The sequence below is a fragment of the Oreochromis niloticus genome, linkage group LG17 (assembly GCF_001858045.2).
Source record: "Oreochromis niloticus isolate F11D_XX linkage group LG17, O_niloticus_UMD_NMBU, whole genome shotgun sequence".
NCBI classification, from domain to species: domain Eukaryota; kingdom Metazoa; phylum Chordata; class Actinopteri; order Cichliformes; family Cichlidae; genus Oreochromis; species Oreochromis niloticus.
Window position 1 is genome coordinate 27,804,615 of NC_031981.2, and position 13,680 is coordinate 27,818,294.

Genomic DNA, 13,680 nt, shown 5'->3' on the forward strand with positions numbered 1-13,680 from the left:
CTTGTGTCTACATATATATATACATATATATATGTATCCTTTACCACAGGCCTTTGAGCTTGAGGGTCCTGTGGAGTATCTTTGCCGCTCCTATGACTGTGCACTCTTCTGGACAGTGATCATGGATGTCACTCAACCAGTTTCCTTAAATTTTTAAAGGTCACACTGCACACCATGCCCAGATATGGCAGGTTGTTAGCTAATAGCTCCGTGAGAATCACTTTTTAAATTAATGAATCACAATAAATGAAAAAGCAGCCACATTCCAAAGACAAATTTTTAAAGTCTTGTAGAAACCCACCAACACTCTGGTTCCTTGAATACATAAATAACTGAATGGTGGCTTAAGACTTTTGCACAGTATTGCATCTTTGATCCCTACGCTGTTTTTTTGCAGACTGCATACTTGAGGGATATTAATATTGTCAAAAGCCAAGCAAAGCTCTGTATAAACTTCTTCCCTAATGTTGATTTTTCAATTATTTTGGGAAAGTTTATTCTCCTAGCAACGGTTTGTACACTTTATTTATTGATAAAGCTTATATTTACGGCTGAATCAGGTGACCCTGAATGCTCCATTAGTTATGTGGCAATAGGTCTAGGCTGTTGGGGGGTTCACTCACCTCTTTTCACTCTCTATGTCTTATACACCACTCTGCATTTCCACAGTGTGTCTTTTGTCCTGCCTCCCTCCTTTTACCGCCAATCAATTGCAGCAGATGGCCGCCCCTCCCTAAGCCTGTTTCTGCTGGAGGTTTATTCCTGTTAAAAGGGAGATTTTCCTCCCCACTGTTTCTAAACGCTTGCTCATAGAGGGCTGCCTGATTGTTGGCTTTTGTGTCTATTGCTGCAGGGTCTTTCTTTATCTTGTAATATAAAGTGCCTTGATGAAACTATTGTTACTTTGGTGCCATATAAATAAAACTGAAATGAATATTTTTGCTTATTATTGCTTCCAGTTTTCCTCAATTAAAAAAACAAAGTATGACCTAAACAAATACTGGATTGATATGTTGGTATTTACTCTCCTTCAGCCACAAGATTATTCCGTGGGTCTCCCGTGTTTAGGCCATGAGATTTTCCATGGTTCCTGGTTGGCTCGAGATGGAATTAATCAAGAAAGTGGAGGCAGCTGGCCACTGTGTCTAGGATCTATAAAACCTGCCTCTTCCTCATAGCAGCTCACTCTTCTGACACAATTTTCTTTTCTATTCGAGTTTTGATTTTTTATATAGTTGGATTTGAGTTCACCAGGCAGATTGCTTTTCTGCCACTCTCATTTCCAAGGCTGGATTTTTGTTGGATTTGATAAAAGAAAAACGTTTTGCTGCTAAATTAAACTTAATTTTGGTTATTCCCTCGTGTCTTTCTTTTATTTGTTGTGATCCCAAAGCCAGACTGTAATAACTGTAAAACTGATAACAAGGGAAATATAGGAGGAAAAAAACCCCCAAACAATCAGCACATTAAACTTTTAACTGATCTTAGTGACTTCAGATCAAGGAAAAGAAAATCACATCAAACTAAACACAGACTCTGACTCTCACCCACTGGGCACCGTAGCTTGTGCGTGGGAAGCCTGTCTAGTGATTCAACAACATTAGGCCATATTAGAGCTAAAAACAAAATAAAAAAACTCAAGAAGGACAGGGGGAAAAAAGGAGAGGACAGAAAGGGATTTGTCAGTGGAGTGATGTCTATAGCATTACTCTCATAAAGCATTTACACCTACCTGACAGCATCTGAAAGTAGGCCAGATGTAAAACCTCTATCAGTGCATTTGTTGTAAAGTCACACTTTAAAGCACGTCAATATAAACATGTACGTCCTCCTATTTTTATTTCACACTAAAATATAACAAATACTTATGTTTAAAGTAGAGCACTAATCTCTTGTTTCTGAATAAAAGCTTCAAAACTTTTCTTTGAAATCAGAGTGACATTTTTATTCATTCAATGGTGGAACTCTTATGCAAACTACTGAAAAAAATGGGTTCGGCAACTTCACTTTCAATCGGTATAAGAGTGATCGCAGCCAGTACGAGATACGCCATGACTGCTTGGATGCAGGTTGTTTTCCACCCAACGACCTGTGGAATCACCTTGCGTTTGAAAGTGGTTTTGCACACTTAACCTCTGGGCAGACAGAGGACACCGCAAATACTTGTAATCGGTCTCCTACAGCAAAAAGAAAATTCAATGACATCACCAGGAAACCCCTAAGATGTTGTAGTCACAAGGAGACTGGTGTCCTATTTTTACTCTACTGTGACTGATCCATTAGATAAGCATTTATCTCTCACCAAAAACACAAGAGTAGCGAGAAATATGTAAAGCACACTTTTGTCTCTCCATTGCACCCAGTGACTTGTCTTTGTAATTTGCCTTGGATTAATACGTTTTGTGATCCCTGAGGCAAGCCCTTTAAATGTAGACGTCCTGACTCAACCCCATGGACCGAAAGCCTAAGGTAGGATTGATGCGTGCTCTCGGAGTCCTCTGGGATCATTTGAACACAGGCAGCAGAGGGATTTGTCAGTCTAATGGGAGCTGACAGGAAGAGAATGAACTTTAACACTCACAGGCTGCTTTCCCTTTCATGAGCTTCCAAAGAAACCCTGTAGTGAATCAAATCCCTTTCCTCAGGGACACGCACACACAAAGACACACACAGGCACACACATGGTTATGTGACAGAAAAAATGCATATATATATATATATATAGGTACTAACGCAAAGCCACAGGAGAGGCACACACACATACATCTTATTCACCGTTACCTTCCCCCACTTGTCCCTGCACATTTCCATTTAATCTGTCAAAGTGCATGATTGATGATATGTGTAGAGGAGAGAAAATTTTAAAAAACTAATAATACACACAGTACATGAACACACGACAATGTGTCACGCACACAGACATTCGCTCCCTCCGGTGACCTGAGAATAGAGGTCACTGCCGAGAGCTCGTTGTTTCAGTGATTTCACGCCATGTTGCTTTCAATCAGGGGCTGTAATGAAGGGTCTCATAACTAACGTTAATGGGACCCAAGGACTGTTAACCAGCTGAATAGCTTGGTTTTATAACTCCGATTTAGAATCTGGCATCTCTTCACGTGGCGTGTTAACAGGTATGTTTCGGTGCGCCTGAAGCCTGAGGTGACATAACACTCTCATTTGGGTCTTGATGAGACGTTTACTCAACGCTGGCCTGGAGTGTTGCCTAGGAGCTCATCTGTTTCACTATTTAGCATTGACTGAAGATGAATAAGGAACAGCCTGGTTACCCAGAGTTAAGCACAGCCCTGAGCGTTTTATGAGATCTCACGAAAAAAAGACCATCAAGAAATTAAAAAAATATATAAACAAAAACTATACTCCAAATCAGTCGGGGTGAATATGACCGTCTGAGCTTCAGAGGGAATAAATAATGCAACTCTTTAATTTGCTAAGTAGCAAAAATGTTTGGCAAATGTTGCAACTTTGTCCAAAAAACTGGCAACTCTTCAGGCCACAGCCTTTCTCTCAAGAGCACTCAGTAATAAATCTGGGTGCATTGTTTTATTCAGGCTAGACAGCAGCAGTGTCCATGACTCTTATTAACATTCTTTTTAGCAACAGAAAATGAACACTAGCCTGAATAAAGCTAGTGTAAGGCTCTCCAGACAGGCTACTGTTTTCGCCTTTCTGTAAAAGGCGAAAACAGTAGCCTGTCTGGAGAGCCTTACCAGGGTGTTAAATGCTGCTGTTTTGCCAGGGTAGTTGGCATGTCAGCGGTATGCACAAAGTCCTACAGTACAGCAAAAGTAAAAAAGAACATCTCCACAGAGCTCTATGTTGTCCTGTGAAAAACAAGAAAGTATACTTTGACTGCTTCCATAAGAATTTAAGCAAGTAGGTAGCTGCCAGGTGCTGCTAATCAAATGTACTTTATTAACTGCACATCTGTCTGTGTGAGCACCTCTACAGAAGCAGTTGTGTGTCTGGAGAATTCAGGTATACTTTAATGTCAGGTACACGTCAGTAGTGTACGTCCCAGCAAATTCACTCTGAGATCAGAGAAACTGCAACAAACCCAACAGCTACATTTCAGACTCTATAAGCCTCAGTTAGCATTTTAAAGTCCAGTACAACACAAAAGACTGAACAAGTAGGGTGTGTTTGGAAGACTTGACGGGAGAACCCCTCTTCTCTCTAAAAAGACGATGGCAGCACAACTCAGGTTTCCAAAATTGCATCTGAACGAACCACAAGACTTCTTTAAGAATGCCTTTTGGACAAAGAAAACCAAACTGGAGACGTTTGGCCATAACCGTCAGCACCACATTTAACAAAAGCTAAATGCATGACATCAGCAGAGTCCTACCAGCAGTCAAACAGAGTTGCAGAGGGGTGATGGTTTGGGCTTGTTTTGCAGCCACAGGATCTGGACACCTTGCACTTGTTTAGTTGACCACAAACTCTGTATACCAAAGTATTCTAGAGTCAAAAGCGAGGCCAACTGTCCAACAGCTAAAACTTGGCTAAAGTTGAATCATGCAAAAGTAAAATGCAACAGAATCACTGAAAAATTCAAGAATCGAGATGTTGCAAGAGCCCAGTTAAAGTCCAAACTCCAATCTGACTGTAACGCGGGACACTAACGGAGCTGTGCAAGATTAAATGCCCACAAATACCAAGGAACTGTAGCAATGCTGTCAAGGAGAATGGGCCCAAATTCCTCCACAAAGATGTGAGAGACTGATAAAGTTATCCAAAAAAACGCTATAGCTTAAAGTTAGGATTGACTTCTGTATACTTCTGACTTATCTGTAACTGTGACAATGTTTTACAGGTTCAAAAGAATAAATATAGAAAGTAACAAATAAAAGCAGTCCAGGCTTTTTTGCTATACTTGTCCACTCACTACTGAGCAAAGCCAGGCTAAGGGAAGCTATAAATAATAAAAACATAATAAAATTATTACAATGCACCGCTGCTGCCAACTTGATATGAAGCCCTAGGTCTTGAGCCAAACAGTAGCATAATAAACATCACCCTGCACCCCATCTCTGCCCTCATCACGTAGAGTTTCCCTCCCACTGCCTCCTCTATCAAAAACACAATTACACCCCTGCATACAACTGTAAATCCAGTAAAAAACAGTTACTATGCTGCTCTGCCAGCCAGGCCAAACAGCCATGCTCACACACCTCCCAACAGGCTAGACAGCCTTTCTCTGGTTATAGATAGATGCTAGTGGTGAGTTTTCACAGGCCAGAGAGCAGATGGTCTGACTGAGCAGAATCAAATCTCTAACGCTACAAGGCCACGCAAAGACATGATCTGGCTGTCTCTGCGCTCAGTTGCCAACACACTGCTAATAGCTTCTGAAAGAAACCAAGTGGTGGGAGCTACTTTCTTAACAGTCATGCCATACACAAGCACAGAGCTGGTGTAACATTGAGTTTAGTGGAGTTTACTACATCTTCAAATGAAAATGAAAACTTTATGATTTCTCAACTAAATCTTACATTAAAGAAAGCCTTTGAGAAATAAAAGTTTACAATCTGTATAAACTCTGGATCCCCTTTAGAGTCAGGTTAACCCAAAACACTGACGCAGATACTTCATTTCTTGCCAGGTTTCCCAACAATAAACTAGAGTGTAGCTTCTAATGCAAAGACACAATTTTTGAAACTCTTTCTTTAAATATTTGTGTTTCATCCACTTGAACCCACAATACTTTAAGTTGTAAATGAGACCTAAATATTCTAAATGCTGTTTAGTTGCTGATATACAAACAAGGACAGTTTAACCACATTTTATCTGCTAGGCGTCAGTCTCTCTATGATGGGGGGCGGGCACATATAATACAGTAAATTAAATTAGTACATGACACACATAATGCTTGATAAAGTTCCACAACATGGATTTTTTAGATATAGGGCAGCATTCCCCAACCCCCGGGCCACAGACTGGTACTGGTATGTGAGTCGTTTGGTACCGAGCTGCGAGAGTTGAGGCTCAGGTGTGAAATTGATGGTTTTCAGGGTTTTTAATCAGTTTTTATTGTTAACTCGGTTTCCTGATGGCTCAGTTCGAACATTGGAACATTAGAGTAAAAACAGGACAGCAACCGTCCTAGATCTATGAAAACAATGGAGGTTGCCGGTTGACTGCATTGAATATTTTCATATTTGACAACTGATTTCAAGTAGCTGTGGTGGCTAACTGACTGAGTGTACGACACCCTCGACCACTTTTGATCACCACGTAGGTACACAGTTAGCACCTGTGAAACAGCTGAAAGCGACCTGCCTCCATACAGTCGTGGCCCGACTCGGATAGTCCTGCAGCTACTCTCAGACAATTGCTAAAGGTTTGCAAAATAACTGCTGTTTTACAAACACAGATTGCCAACACTTTACAATCAGAGTGTGCCCAACAACTTGTCTGCAACTCCTCACTTTGCAATCGGGGACTCGAATCAACTGGTTGGCAACTACGTATATTTTTTAAAAAGCAAAGTGAGCGTCTTTTTTGTATGTAGATGGCAACAGATTTGCAGTTGTCACAGATTTGTAATAGTCAAGTGCTGTATTATCACAAACAGACTGCATGTAATTGTAACTTGACTTATTCAATCACAAACTAATAGCAGACTGACTCTGTTGCATTTATCGCTGTCTTGATGCACCAAAGTTGCTTTGAAGATGGCAGCTGTTTGCATGTGGTTGTGGCCTTTGTCCCTGTCTTTGAAACAACAAGAGTGTGAGTTCATTGAATGCAGTACAGTGGCAATAGTTTTGGTACTGATGTGGTCTCAAACCACTAATTTCTCTGCAACTTCAGCATAACTAGTTTGACTCTCCTGGTCATGCTGGGCTTTTCTGTTTGGGATCTTTTGTAAAAGAGCCTTCCTGCCACCTCGTACAGTCCAAGGAAATATGTGTGAGATTAATTGTTGATTCCAAAACAGGCAGGGATGTGCAGTAGATAAAGTGCTTCAAATTTAGAGAATAAAGTGACTAGACAAGCGCTAAAGGCCTGTCCATTTGCCAACTGTAATGCCATGTTGCTGCCACACATACAGAGAACCTACATGAACCTCGGCAACCACATTGCCTATCTGTACACACAGTGTTTGCCTACCTTGTTTTCTGAGAGGTTCACATCTGTTGTCTTAGCTGTGGCGTCCAGGTCAGTCACTCCTCTGTTGAGGTTCAGATCCTGTGCTGCTAGCGCCTGGTTCACCTCCTCGGCATCAATGTCGGTCTCTTCAGCGACGGTCGGCGTCTTCTCTGCACCTGTTAGCTCCCGAGCTGAGCCCAGGAAAGTACATACACACACAGGTGGATAAGCACGCACACCTGCACACACACACATGTAGGCGTGAGCATGTACGCACACACACATGGGTGGACAAACAGAAAAGCATTTAAGAAAAAAGTTTCCACACAGCCACAGTATGCTAAATATTTGACTAGTTTTTATATTGCCACACAGAGGTCTAATTTAATGTAAATTTAAATTAAATGTACTCTTGGGTGCACACTCAGGCTTCCTGACAGTTTCCATTTAGTGTTCCTGTTGCTGTTAATTTATTTTCAATACAGAAATCACTGGTGGTGTCTGAGTTTTTACAAAGCAGATATTAACTGTGATGATCAACAAAATTGCTTCCTGTGACACAAAATCAAAACAGCTGACTGTTCACAGCCAGCCCTCCCACTCTTCTGCTTGTGGCCCCATCGCTTTTAATCAAAATTTTAATGGAGACATCAATTTTCCTTTTATTTGGTAAAGACTACTTTTGTTGCTGTTAATAGTTCCAGCAATCCAAACATGTTAATTTAGTAAAAAACAATGTTGAAAGCTGCTACAGTTTATGTGAGATCGATGCACTGAAAGACATTTTTAAAAAGTACCATTAAAGTCAATTTAAAAAAAAGAAATATGTTGATTTAACTTGATATATGCCAACAATGATTTCAATTATGAGATGCCTCCTGCCTTCAGATATTTCCGCTGTAGCACTCTTTGTCACAGTCACTGAAACACTTCCTTCCAGTACCTGGAATTGTCTTTATCCAATTCAACGTGAACCTTGTAACCAAGGAAAGCCTGTATATCTATATTTACAGTTTTAGTGCTGAAGCAAAACTGCAAAACTGCAAAACTGCACTGCACTTGAAAACTGCCCACAAAACACAATTGCATTTGTTTTCTAGCTGTTGAAAATACACTTGACTAGTATAGGGGCTGTTCCCCCTTCACTAGCAAAACTATTTGAGCTGGTGAATCCATCTGCCCACCACTGGCTATCACGAAAATAAAGCAAATAAGCATGAATATAAGAATATCACAAAACTCCACGTATAGTGGAAATACACTCACTTTCATCTATTCACCTGCTCGTTAACACAAATATCAAATCATCCAATCACATGGCAGCAACTCAATGCATTTAGGTAGGTAGGCATGGTCGAGATGACTTGCTGAGGTTAAAACACAGCATCAGAATGGGGAAGAAAGTGTGTTATGGTTGATGGTACCAGACGTGCTGGTCTGAGTATTTCAGAAAGTGGTGATGTACTGGGATTTTCTCACACAACAATCTCTAGGGTTACAAAGAATGGTCTGAAAAGGAAGTATCAAGTTCTTTCCGAGCTCGTTACAACTAGTCTATTCAATTCGATTCAATGACAGGATAAAATCTGCGCTGTATGTTCCTGGTATGCAGAGGAATGCATGTCTGAATCAAACATTGAAGCAGATGGGCTCCAGCAGCAGAAGACCACACAGGGTGTCACTTCTCTCAGCTCGTTTTCCCCTCTTGTGCACCCAGCTATTAATCCCCTCCTCCCCCTCCACTTAAACCTCATCTCCAAGAGTTTGGAAGGAGCACAGCTTGTCATCCCGTTAGAAAAACTTACCATTCAAAATCTGCTGCCAGTACTACTCTCACCTTTTCCTCCATTACCCCTCGTAATACTCACCCTTTCTACTCAACTGGCAAAGCTCTGCTGCCCGGTGTTTACCCGTGCTCCTGCTACTGACACAATTTCCCCCTGTTGTCTTTGCTTCCCTGTTCAGCTTCAACTCTTTCCAGATGACTTTGTTATTGTTAATTACACTGAGAGAAGAAAAGAGCTAAGCTCCTTTGCAGGGAGACTGTTGCAAATTGAGAAATGGTGCATACATGGGCCTGGGTGGGAGCCATTTACAAATGACTAAAGAGAACAACCCTTATACGTCTTGGATAAATGATTACACATTCAGCAACACTTCTTCTTGGAATTTGTGACCCTGGTATGATGTTAGAATATGGCATAAGTATTTCAAGCACTTTAGAAAGGTAGCTTTCCCTGAAATGTATAATTCAAATGAAAAGTGATATGTAAAAGTAGCCAGCTGTGCATGTTACACTGCAGGCTCTACACAGATTAAGACCAAATTAAGCTTTAGGCTCAAACCACGGCTCATATAAGAAAGTCAGCCAGCAGCTGCCTTCAGCCTCAGTATCCACCCAAGTCCACTGTGAGTGCAGACGGTGGTGACAAGAGGCCCAGGTGGCAGAGGTCTCCAGTGCCTCAGCAGAAGTGCAAGTAAGGGAAGGGCAGGGTTGACCTGAGGGAAGGGGGAACTGAACCCTTCTTTGTCTCCAAAATGCTGAGGGCAGCCAGGAGACAACATAAGTGCACTGTGGGTAACCATTAATTAGACTCATCTGCATGGAAACTTATGTGCAGTGCATATTTTTCTGATTAGTACAGAGAACAGGGGGAAAAAGTTATAAAAATGTAATCAGATTCAGTCATTTACCTTGTTTAAGCTGCTGGAATATTCTGAAAAGTAGCAGCAGCAGCAGCTGCAGTGGTTCATTACTTTATAAGTGAGTGTGAATTGAAAGAGAAGGGGAAGAAAACTGTGGAATCACTAGTGCTTCAATTCACTGTTAAAATGACCAAAATTAATCTGAGCTTTTACTGTTTCTTAGTTGAAAAGGGTTAAACAGGTATAAATGAACTGGAAGCAGGTGCAGCTGTGTTGTTTTCTGGCACATAAAATAGTCAGAAATCACACTGACTGCATCAAAATAACTTGTTCAAATAAACAGTTTTTGTTTTGTGTGCTTTTAAACTGTAGCTAAAAAAAAGTTATCATATAGCCCGTGGGCTTTTTACCCAGTGTACTTAGCATTCAATGACTATCTAGTTACTGCTGAATGGATAGTCATGCCTGTGGCTCTGTTATAACTCATGCTAAATTGAACTGTAATGACACTGGCATTTGTTATCATTCAGTGGGCTTCGTTAGATCCAGTTCCAAGGTTGGAAGCTGACTTTCCAAAGTTCTTTGTTGTTTATATTACTCAATCTGGGTCGGACAGCTCGTCTGAAACAGTACAGAAACACTGCTGCACACTTTCTCCTCTTCCTTTTCTCCCTTCTTGTGACTCCCTGCTGTTCAACCCAGTTCTCCATCCCCTCTCCTCTTTTCTAATCTACATCTGGTCTTTCTTCTTCCTTTCATCCTCCTCCTGAGTTTATTTTCCCCTCTAACATCATTTCCTCTTCCTCATCTCAACTAGACATGCCTTCCTCCAGCACACTATCTCCCCCTTTTTTTCCTCCCCTCTCCTCTCATTGCCATGATAATTAGTTCTTCAGATAAGCACATTGGCTGTGCGTGACGGCGCTTGTGTTATTTAACACACCGTGACAGTGAGTGCGTGTGTACAGACCTCTCTTTGTATGCATGTGAGGTCCTCTTTACAATGTGTGTGCGATGCACAGTTAGAGCGCGTGGGTGATCTCTGGGCTCATCAGCATGTGAAAACGAGCTCGTCTTTGGAGGGCTGGAGGGGATTCTGCAGATAACATATCCCTGCCCGGTGTGGATCAGGGCAGGGAGGACGACCAGCAGCTGGCTGCTGTAATATCTGGAACAATGGTGTAAAAGAGCTGCATTTGATGACTCCTTGTCTTGTCCTCTCAGGACCCCACTGAGAGCCATGTGTCCCCGGGCTGCCACACAACCCAAGCCATCCAGACATCAGGCAGCGGATAAAAGTGGCTCAGCCCACCAGTGTTGTTGTGCTGTTTCTCTGTGTTGACTCATCCATGATATTCACTCTAGCATACCCTTCTCCTTCTTACCAGTTTGGGCACAATACAGGCAGGAATGAGCGCATCTACAGCTGTGTATGTGCAGTGCGTCTCCAGTACAATCTGTTAGTGCAGTCTGAGGACACATGACTGTGTGAAGTGTGTAGGTGTTTGTGGGCACTGGGGAATGTGCTGACAGCCCTTCAGATTTTGCTTTACTTTTAGGACTTCCACAATGGAACTGATGACACTTCTTTCACATTTTTCTTTTGTTTCAATTTCAAGGCCTAGAATACTACTTTGTTTAGGGCGTTAAAAACATGCTTTTTAGGATTACAATCTGATAGCACAAGTGCTAATGGACTCTCACTGGTTCTTCCTCGGACTCTTTCCTATCTCAAGGCTAAAACTGAAACTGACAACACAACATTAGAGGAGTTAGAAAAGCCGGTAACCTGGGTATCAACTCAATGGATGCTTTTATTAATGTGAATATTGGTACCATGGCAACGTTGCTGAAAAGTTTAACGAGCCAACACACACAATATCACATGTTTATTTAACATGACTGTTCTATCTGATGAGACACCTGTGTTGATTTCCCCATCAAAAGTCATTTGCTAACCGCTGGACTCCTTCAAAGGTTTTTACCTGTTTTTAGAAGTCCTGGGTTTCCTGACAGCGTGTCATAATAGCAACGCTTTAATTAGATGACAAAAAGCGCAGATGAGGTTATCTTCTCCTAAATGTTCTACCTCCGATACGTCAGGAAGTTACAGCATAAAGCCACGCTGAGAATCTGACCCTGTTGGACATGCACACGGTGCACAAGCATGTAAATGTTTAAAAAAAAAAGAAAGAAGAAAAAAACATTTTTGGTTCCAGCTGTTATCAACATGTACAGAGGAGGTCAAGAGAAAGGTCCAACAGTGAGTGTCTACAGCTATTTGTAAAACATGGTGGAGGCTCTGTCATGGTTTGGGGGCAGGATTTCAGCCAGCGGTTTTGCACATCTGAAAAGCATCCAATTGGCAACATCTCCATTTTTCAGCACCACAATGAGCCCAAACACAACTAATATGGTATAACCCCAATGGTCTTCATTTACTAATATTCACATTCTTAAACTGTGTAAAAAATAAGCACGTATGCTATACTACTGTCCAATTAATAAAATGTGACCGGCCTATTTTGTTCTTACATTTGATAATAAACGAGAACAGTTCTGAACCAACAGTCTCGTATAATCACCATACTCTTCACATTTCTCTTTATAAGGAAATGCCTTCAGGTGAACAGAGAAAGTGGTGACGATACTGTACCTCTAAGGCAAGAAAGCAGCAGAAAGTCCAGCTGAAGAAGTTGAAACAGTTGTGTCTAAAGGCTCCTTTCTCACTCACTATGTGTTAATAGACCTCTCTGCATTGACTCATTACTTGTAATTAATCTCTGGCTCTCTTCCACAGCATGTCTTTATCCTGTCTTCCTTCTCTCACCCCAACCGTTGGTGGCAGATGGCCGCCCCTCCCTGAGCCTGGTTCTGTTGGAGGTTTCTTCCTGTTAAAAGGGAGTTTTTCCTTCCCACTGTCACCAAAGTGCTCGCTCATAGGGGGCCATATGATTATTGGGTTTTTCTCTTCGTGTATTATTGTAGGGTCTACCTTACAATATAAGGGTGTTCAGGCGATTGTTGTTGTGATTTGGCGCTATATAAATAAAACAGAATTGAATTGAACTGGTGGAAATGATAGAAGGTTTGAATATGGTTTCCTCTGAGACACCCACCATGGCTCAAGTAAAGGAAAAAATTTGGACATCAAAAGCGATCAGAAACTCAGGACAGATTGGAATAATGCGACAAAATTCGCCTGTTGCATTCAGCAACGATATGTCATTTTTAATGAAAGATACGATAATTTAAGAGAAGATAAAGAACACAGGTTCAAATTAAAAGCCTAGACCTTTCCATTGAATATTCTGTTTTCTTTATATTAAATGTAATAATTCTTTTATCATTTAAAATTCAACTGTAATTTTTAGCATAATAACAATAATAAGGACAATAATACTTCATTTGCTTGTCCAGACGGTCAGAGACACTTAAACTTGTTTGTACAAACAGATTCAGATACAAATATTATAAATGCCTGATGAATGATGATGATGAATGTTCATACGCGTGGGTTACACACAGATTTGTGCTTATGGACTATTACTAAATACTTATTTTATTATTGTAATTGTATTATATTAATATTTTAAATCAGTTTCATGTCTTCCAGTTTTGCTTTTACGTTTTGTTACAGATAGACACTGACAAACTTCTACAACATTTCAGTTACTTTGAGCAGAATAGCTGCTAAATTTATATCGGATTTAGTTTATACAACAAATTTATGTTAAAACAGGAGGCATCACTTTAGATTTTATCAGGAGGTAAAAATAATGAATTGGTTACATTAGTCTGGTGGTGGTGAACTAAGGAGCAGAGCGGGCTAAAAAGAAAACATTCTGGGCAAAAACCAACAGCCATCAGTCTGTTTGGATGCTACAGTGTTATGGTAACAGTGCAGCATCCAAACAGAGA

The 13,680-nt window shown here is 40.9% G+C and overlaps 1 protein-coding gene across 2 annotated transcripts in view; it reads right to left on the reverse strand.

Moving 5' to 3' along the window:
- The window catches only part of nos1apa (nitric oxide synthase 1 (neuronal) adaptor protein a), a 189,186-nt gene that overhangs the window by 35,574 nt on the left and 139,932 nt on the right, over positions 1-13,680 (reverse strand). Inside the window, exon 7 of one of the 2 annotated variants that reach the window (XM_025899427.1) lies at positions 7,135-7,352. In XM_025899427.1, the coding sequence (XP_025755212.1) occupies positions 7,135-7,352 (218 nt within the window). The remainder of the gene's footprint in view (positions 1-7,134; positions 7,353-13,680) is intronic. The other variant, XM_025899428.1, reaches the window with a different exon arrangement.